The 8,901-nt window shown below is 38.1% G+C and overlaps 2 protein-coding genes across 11 annotated transcripts; both read right to left on the bottom strand.

Moving 5' to 3' along the window:
- Positions 1 to 807: 807 nt before the first annotated feature.
- LOC147477927 (uncharacterized) lies at positions 808 to 6,799 on the bottom strand. Of its 10 annotated transcripts, none has more exons than XR_015208784.1 (11): positions 6,256 to 6,799; positions 6,009 to 6,148; positions 5,858 to 5,933; positions 4,403 to 5,778; positions 4,222 to 4,275; positions 3,885 to 4,028; positions 3,711 to 3,747; positions 3,375 to 3,444; positions 2,863 to 2,938; positions 2,370 to 2,622; positions 808 to 1,203 (listed from the first exon to the last, which is right to left on the bottom strand). XR_015208784.1 is itself a non-coding variant. In XM_086584157.1 (4 exons), exons 1-4 carry the CDS (start codon positions 6,668 to 6,670, stop codon positions 4,442 to 4,444), a joined length of 1,968 nt encoding a protein of 655 aa, XP_086440283.1. In that variant the 5' UTR covers positions 6,671 to 6,799; the 3' UTR covers positions 4,302 to 4,441. The 10 variants fall into 10 exon arrangements, 1 of the variants encoding a protein (XP_086440283.1); XR_015208783.1 differs by having other exon boundaries at positions 2,370 to 2,603; XR_015208782.1 differs by lacking the exon at positions 2,370 to 2,622.
- Positions 6,800 to 6,842: 43 nt separating this feature from the next.
- Positions 6,843 to 7,984, bottom strand: LOC147477926 (uncharacterized). The gene is made up of 2 exons (XM_086586116.1): positions 7,483 to 7,984; positions 6,843 to 7,393 (listed from the first exon to the last, which is right to left on the bottom strand). The coding sequence occupies exons 1-2, from the start codon at positions 7,982 to 7,984 to the stop codon at positions 6,843 to 6,845; spliced, it is 1,053 nt and encodes a 350-aa protein (XP_086442242.1).
- Positions 7,985 to 8,901: the final 917 nt, after the last annotated feature.

Raw genomic sequence — 8,901 nt, 5'->3', positions numbered from 1 at the left:
TTAAAACTCATTTATATTACAAAATGTCATAATAATCTACAAACTCAAAGTCCAACCAATCTAAGTAATATATCTTGTAGAAGTCCAAAATTTAAAATGCACATCCACAATCTAATGAATCAAGTACATCGAGAGTTGAATTTGTTCTTCCTTGTACTCAAACCTCACTAAAATTACATTTTAAATTGAAATACATGACAAATAATTATATTATCATTTTAAAGGAAGAAGTAATAGATATAAAGAAGAAAACATAATAGTTTTGGTTAAAGTCATTAAATGGAAGTTGTTAAACTATTTGTAATATCATAAATTATTTCTATAATAGATTCAAACAAATATAATATTACATTTTTTCTAATTTAAAAGTGATTCAAGCTTTGTATATGAAAATGAAAATATTGGCTTTTGAACAAGTGATGGAGAAAAGTTTGAGATTACAAATGTCATTTTTCTGACAAAGGTTGTTTTTTGGTTTCTATGTTACAAATGTCTGCTCTGTATTTTGCTTTAATGGTGTGGAATGAAATCTTTAGTTTTAGACATAGTACAAAATTTCGTACCAAAGCAATTTATCGGAAAGATAGATTTCCGATATTTATGGTAAATATCATGTGTCAAAGGTCGGCATAATGAGGTGTGGGAAAACCGGAATCATGGTAAATATACATAAATATCGCAATATACCATAAAATATCATTGGTAAAGAGAGGTCGACTAATTAGTGGCAAAGTATGCTATGATTATTTGACAAATTCACATAGTTTGGTTCCGCATACCTATAGGATTCAAATAGGTTTCTCTGTGTGTGGAAGAAAGAATCCAATATGCTTATTTATTTTTCAAGACTATTACTGAAAACCACACTACACATTCACATTGACAAGCTTTATGAATTCTGATTGCACATACATCTAATTATTTTTACTTTGCAAATACAGGATTGCAGAGAATGGGAAGAGAGAAATCACGAGAAACAGTCCACTTATGCTGACAGATAAAGCTGTTACAGAACCTAAGTTTCAGAATTTGGTTGATAATTGGTGTATTATCAAAATCTCCACTAGAGGCACGAGTTACATAAGCACGATAAACTTCCTCGCGCAGGGGTCTGTTCAAAGCATGTTGCATAACAGGGAGAAAGCTGGGGGCATCCAATGTTATAATCCATGGACCATTTTCAGCAGTAGCATTCTCATGCCCCTAATGAGATTGTACAAAAAACATTAACAATAAGAGAATGTAATAAAGGGAAAAAAATGCAATTGAAAAGAAAAAGATAATTAAGTAACATTGTGCAAAACCACATTGAGGCCTATTTCTCGGCACTGAGTGCTGACTCTAGCAAATACTGCAGTATTTGTAGGATGAAAATTTCGAAAATGGGAGTCAACTAGTCAGAATGCATTCAAGCAGAACTACTAGATCAGTAGATCCTAACTTTTTTGTTACCAAAATGCATTTTGTTTTCATATTTTTGCTATTTTTTTCAGACCGATTACAGATTATGGGAGTTTCTAATATGCGCACAATATAATGTGGATAATTGACAAGAACATGTCATCAAATACCATTCAAACTCAAAGCAACTGTGCTGTGGGATCACTAAGAAGTTTGGGGTGAACGCCCATCCGAACAAGTACGCTCAATAGTTCAGCTTTTAGGCCAAAACATTTCGTGTTGATGATTACCAAAGCCGGACCAAGCATCCATGAATGACTGTTAAAAACGAATTTAAGAATTAAATGATTCTTCAGGGAGTGTACCCTCAAGAAAATGGAATAGCATTACACTAATACAATAGTGGTGCAAGGCCATGCTTGGTAGCGAACTTCGCTATACTCTGTCAACTTTGGGTCTTATATACTCCAAGTACTGCCCAATAAACCACTAGAATCTAACACCTGATAAAAACTCTGACAAGGTCCGTACCTCATAGAACTTTCTGGCAAGGAGTTCAGACACTTGAAAATCAGGTATACCAAATATATGTAAAAGATTTTCCATTAACTGTAATGCTATGAGCCTATGAATAACAACCCAACGGGAGAATCCAAATTTCTGCTCGATTACCTATTACGGAGATACACATTCAGCGGACAATCCAAATCATACAACAATGATTTGTCTGATGAAAATAGCCCTAGTTTACAAAGACAGGTCTTCTCAGTTCTGACCTTTGATAACCATTGTACATCTTCTTATATTTTTTTCTTTTTTACTTTTATTTTATATAGTACCATTGCCTCGTCTCATAGATACTCCAAAATCCAAATACAGTAACTTTTTTTTTTGCAAAAATGCAAGCGGGTTTTGTATTAACTTGAAAAAAAATCTTTACAAGTACAAATGAAGACATCAGATCTTACTCAGGTGATCCTTCCCCAGAAGCAGCTTCTTCCTATGGCTTTATAATCTTAGCCGTTCATGTTGTAACCCATGCCTATCCTCCTCTATGATTTTGTCCTCTATGATTTAGTAAAGGTGTTACTACCCTGTGGCCCTCTTAAAGAGGTCAAATAATCCGCTGCTCTGTTGGCTTCCCTGTAGACATGCACTATATATATGTACTTCTTCGAGTTTTTGTTTCAACTCCCTAAACCCTACACCCAAATACAGTAACTAGATAGCAACAAACAGCTGAAAGCATAAGCAAGTCTCACAATATATCACCGCTGGAGAAAGTAAAGTAAAAAGTAAACTGTGCTTCATATTGATGATTATGTTTGAATATTGTTACACCAGGGTATCCACAACCTTATTTGGGTGGATCATCAAATAATGCTTCTCTGTCGGTTTCCTTTTTTGGTAGACAAATATCTGGTTTTGTTTTCTGGCTGTTGCATACTAAAATTGTCTTACCTGTTTGTGCAGCTTCTCTTGCTCGTCTAATCCATGAGAGAGCTAGTTCTGATGTGCCTCTAGCCATTTCTTGCAACTATAAGGGAGAAAAAAAATACATAAGATAACAACGTTAAATACAAATAGGGACAAGTCTTGTGATACAAATTGAGTTGTTCTCGTAAAAAAAAATATTATCATCATGAAGATTTTGCAAATTGCTGACCATCTGATAGAAATTATCTGAGCTTTAAGGGCATAGAAAGGGGAGCAGTGGAGCACTGACCTGTTACGCCGGCCCCTATGGTGCCCAAATATGTACATAGGTAAGAGAATCAAGACTGTAAAATTTAGGACATGGATATGAACACATTATCCTCTCGAAGGTTAAAGGACATACACTCGCATAAATGTGTGGAAGGGATAAAATTTTAATAATATACAAAATCACTTTACAAACATGCAATAAGTTATGAGTTCTGTTTCAATCAGAAAACTCTGTAAAATGTGACAAGTCAAAGAGCTACACTCACATCTTGCCTATCTCTTGTCCCTTCAAGTGGATATATATCCTGAATCCATTCAACCTCGGCAACACGGTACCTATATAACCAATGTGATATACATAACGGTTATTCCTTTACTGGCATAAAAAGAAAAGCAAATATTAACCTACTGATGGTCTGATGCTGAAATAGAAAGAACTAACCCATCCTGATCTCTAAGATAGCAAGTAAATTATGTGTGTGTGAAGGAAAATTACTGCAAAACCATGTCTTAGCTAGATCCATTCGTGCTTAGTGCAATAGTGAAAAAAAAACAAAAAAACAAACTCTAAATTCTAAATAAGATATGTAGTGTATTTTCACCTCTAAATAGAAGCGACCATCTGGAAGTGGCTCACACCTATGAAGAAGAAAACCAATGTAAGTGTACCCTACAACCTATTTGTTAAAAAAAGGACTGGCAAAAAATTGAAAATTCAAGAAGTAAATTAAGTAACATTGTGCAAAACCACATTAATAGTATTCCGCGTGAAGTACCTTGGAAACTGCTGTCTGCGCTGCTAAACCAAGTGCTGAAGCAGGCAACCCTTCAATATCCTTCTTATCAGTAATTAAATTTTCAAACTTCTTTGTTGCATCCAAAACATTCTCTCCAAACTTTTGATATAATTTTTCTAATTCCTGCAAAGTGAATCCCAAATAGGATTTGAGACATGTAAAGCTAAATCCACAATACTCAGAAGACAACAAGTAAAGCTAAATTTTTAATATTAGAGGTTCCTGCAAACTGCAGCTACTACAATATTAGATGGAAGCGACAATAAAATGAAATTGAAAGAGTAACCAGATCCAAAGAAACAGGAGAAAGAAATACCTCCTCCGTAGTACTCGACAGTAAAGCTCCATTTTACTATAAATGATAATGCCTCTACGCATGGAAAATTGCATATAAGCTTGACAGTAAATAAAGCTCCATTTTATTATAAAATTTATCAAGTTACAAACACGCAATGAAACAAATTAAAAGTGCAGTTGGTAAATTAACTCAACAATACCAAGAGGCATAAGAAATAGTGCAATTTGCAAACAAGAGGTTAACCCCAGAATGAGCTACGGCCAGCTTCAATGTTTTGACCACCGTACACGACCTGTGTAGCAAGTGATGGAAGGAAGCTGTTACAGTACTGGATCCATGTCATAGAGCGCCTGTACAAGTTAAAGAAATCCCTCACGTGCCCGTCATATGTCACTTGATCTGGGCAACCAGTAACCAAGAAGCCAATAATAGGATACCCAAGCTTCTCAGTAATAGGGGATGAAATGGATGCAATAGCCATCTCGATATCACCAGTGAGTGGGTTTAACCACTCCTGCAGTTGGGCTGGAAACCACTGTTCCCCACCTCCTCTATGTGGTACTGCATAACTCCCACTAGAATAGCCATAATCGGAAGATGCTTGAGGAATTTGGCCATGTGACGACGAAGAGTTATACCCCGCGGGAAGCTTTCCATAGGCATAAGATGGAGTCGAGGAACTGTAATCCTCAGAAGGATAGTAATTTTGGGGTGTGTTCCAATCAAACAAGCCTCCAACTTGATTGTCCTGCCTCCCCGCATAAGAGTATCCAGATGTATATCCCTCACTCGAAGGATTGCTCCAGTTGGCTGATTCTGCTGTTTCGACATTAGGATGTGGCCTCCTCTGTCTTACCCGCTTTGATTTAGGCATGCGTGAAGCAGTCCCAGCATGATCCTCATCCTGGGTGGCATATTGAAATTCTGATTCGCCAGTGAAGCGTAATGGAGGCATAACTTCCATCTCCGACCCTTCGTTTACCCCCACACCTTGCAAACTGGTTGCTCCATCTCCACCGCCACCGCCGCCACCACCACTACCACTACCACCATCATCATCTGAACCTGAGGATGAAGCAAATAAGTCTGAACCATCTCCTATAATAGGTTCATCATTTCGTTCAGAGGGAGGAAGAGTGTCATCCAATGCATCTTCGTGTCGTGGGGGTGGTACAAGATTTTCTTCGACTTCTACACGCATCTCATGAGCAATGTAAGCATTCGGCCACCCATCTTCGTCCAACTCGGGTTCAGAACCCTCATCGTCTTGGATCCAGTCAAAAGGTGCATCCTCTCCGTCAGAAGCTGGGTACAACTGAGTGAGGTCAAGATTTGGTATGGAAGTCTTGAATATTTGCAACCTTAGGTTCTTGGCTTTGAGCCTCAAGTTGTAGTGCACGTACACTAACTTATGTAGTGTATCATCTGCCAACCTACAACGCCTGTCTGAATGCACCATTCCGAACGTGCTCCAGTTCCGTTCGCATCCAGATGATGCAACAGTTTGGGATAGAATCTTAATAGCCACGGCTCTGAGGTTCGGGGCATCCCCACCATGCAAAGTCCACCATTCCGCTGCATGAGAAACCTATTGTCAGTAAAGAGTTTTAGCACCTTCAATAAAACATTGTATTTAAACTTTTATTTCACTAACCCGGCATCTCTGAAGTGCGACTGTGAAGAGCAGTAGGTCGTCCAAATGTACCATGTGCCTCTCGAAAAGATTTTATCTGCATATGAAAATTATTATCTCATAAGCAAAATGATATGGATCAAATTCTTCCATATAATGAGTACATATTTACCTCAGACAAGCATAGTGTTTGGGTTGCAATGTCTGGGACCAAGACACCGATCGCATCTTGAACAGCCTTTATAAGAATTGGATCAATAGTTACCACCGGACGTTCTGGACCATATTGTATGACAGGATTAAGGTAGTAGGCTACAAAAAAGAAACAATAACTTCATTTTAATATTTGGTTACCTGCCATCAATTAGTTTAAGAACCCATTTTGGTTAATTAAATTTTTTTGGGGAAGTTTATCTCACCTGCCAAGTGCAATGTGTGACTCAAATTCTTTGTCCACCTGCGATCAATTAGTCTAATAACCCATTCTGGATAGCGTTTGGTACTTTCAATCTTCTTTTTCATCATTGACATCCATCTGTGGAGAAATCCCATAGTAGGTTTGGTATCAGCATCGACAAGTCGCAGTGTCTCCACCAAAGGTTCCATGCAATCAACTAAAATCTTGACATCTCTCCAAAACTGTCGTTCATTAATAATATCCTCAAGTTTCTCCATTTTTTTATTGCCTCGTCCTCTTATTGCCACCCAATCTTCGTGTACGATCATGGCTTTAAGTCCATCCTTCTTATTCCACATACTCTGTAAAGCTAAGAAGTTTGTGGCAAACCTTGTCAAAGCAGGTCTGACTATGTCACCACCACAAAGCCTTCTCATCAGTTCGCAAACCCGTGAATGGTTGTACAAGTAGGTCACCACCACCTTAGCTTTTTTAATTAATTTCAAAACCGATGCTCTCTTACAGAAGTCTTTCAATATTAGATCAATCGAATGGGCAACACATCCAGACCAAAACAAGTTGTACCACAGATCTTATTGAGATTAACATTTATTCGCAAAAGAAAATGAAGAACATATAAATCATAATTGTAATTAACATACCAGGAAGCCTAGCTAACTGTTCTCCTGCTTTCTTGTAGTTCGGTCCATTGTCCGTAACAATTTGGACAACATTTTCTTTGCCGACCCAATTTACAACAGACTTCATGTGATCCATGATCGATATGTGGTCTTTATAGTCTTTTGAAACATTCACGGAGCGTACATAACAACACTGGCCATCACAATACACAAGAAAGTTCATGAGAGACTTCCTTGTTGGACCCGTCCACCCATCACACATGACAGTCACCCCATACGTCGCCCATTTTGATCTCAAGGCCTCAATGTATTCCTCAACTTCCAGATAGATAATATCTAGTTCCTTATGAAATAAGTCATAAGCGGAGGGAGGCTTTACTCCTAGGCCCGCTCTACAAGCTGCGTCAATCATAGGCTGAGTATACGGGTTGGCAATAGCTTGGTGCGGGTTTATTGCAGCATAATGGATAAATTTTCCAAAAAATGTTCTAAACTGATCACCCAATGCCCTCGACCCAGCTTTAAACGATTGTTTAATGGACGGTTGCTTTGTATCTTCTCTTCGAATGAGGTCAACGTCGATGGTTGCAATATCCGGTCGCGCTTACCGAAAGACGTACTCTTGGATCTTCTAAAGAGAGACCCCATTTTCCCTTTCCCTTTCTTTTTAGAACATGACCCTTCACCTACCTCCATTCGTAAACTCCCACCTCGGTGCAACTGGTTTTCATTGTGGTGGCTTGCAAGTGACGCTCTCCTAGCTTGCTCAAGATCATCTAGATCATAACCCTGATGTTGGGTCTCAAACTCATCATCAGAATCACTGACATCTTGAGTATTACACATTGCTTCCTCATACTCTCGTTGAGCTACCGCCTTGTTTAGTTTCTTTAGTTTAGCATTGTCTACCATATTTCTAAACAAGTCCCTAACCTTCTTACCTTGTTTTCTACACATCTCTACGTTTACATTGCCACCCGCTATGTGGTGTTTAAATCTAGTGATCCCACCACCATTGAAAATTGCACCACAATAGTTACATATAGTCCCATTCTTATTGCCCGGGATTTCTTGACAATGCTTCCAAGCGACGTCTTTATTTTTACCCATTATAATACCTGATACATTTGATAACAAGGAATATTAGGCTTTTGATGAGACTATGTGTTGTCAATTGATGAGACTTTTGTTCATTTTGCAATATAGTTTCAGACTTTCAGTAGTATGAAATGGAGGTTTGGTATTGACTATTGAGACTTTCAGTTTCAGCTTTCAGGTTATGTATTGTGAGAGAAGGATACGGGGTTTAAATAAGATAGAGGGAGAGCTTAGATTGGTTGAGGGAGAGCTTAGATTGGTTGTAGTGGATGTGGAACTTTCAGTATGAAGTTGGAACTTGCAGAAAGTAGGTGGAAGGGTGTAAGAAATTGATGAAAACATTGGTTTTCTGAAGGAGGGTGGAGGAAGAAGAAGAACTGTCGGGTCAATACTTGCAATCCCCATACAAACCAATCTATCACGGTAAATTGGATTATATTCCAAAATATCGTAATTTACCAAGATTTCACTAGATAAGTTGAGTTTCTCATGCCCAGAAATATATCAGTGATTTCTTATGTCGGTTGGCTGCAAAACCGATATATATCGCGATATATCGCGATATATCGCGGTATTTTGTACTATGCCTATAGCAAATATCCCTAATCTTCAATTAGTCAGGCCCCAGGCTCAGGCCCAAGGTGTCATCTGGTCGGGCTTGGATATCAGTTTGTTAATTTCCAATAGGACCTGGCCCCAATGGTTTTATCCGCTAACTTTGTTTCTTATTTTCTAATGAACCTGAGTACCTGACACAGGCCCCAATGGTGTCATCGATGTTTGCTTATAAATTCTACATTTTTAACATCGATCGCTTCATCGCTTGACATAATATTTATGATCTTTTTGTGTGCATCTCCATGTAGTCATTTGGTTTGTTCAAAAACAGAATAACAATAGTAATATAACAATGAACACAAATCCCTAGG

This window comes from Coptis chinensis, chromosome 9, assembly GCF_015680905.1.
Source record: "Coptis chinensis isolate HL-2020 chromosome 9, ASM1568090v1, whole genome shotgun sequence".
NCBI lineage: Eukaryota > Viridiplantae > Streptophyta > Magnoliopsida > Ranunculales > Ranunculaceae > Coptis > Coptis chinensis.
Note: the sequence above shows the minus strand (reverse complement) of the source record. Positions and strands in the feature narration are given on the sequence as shown.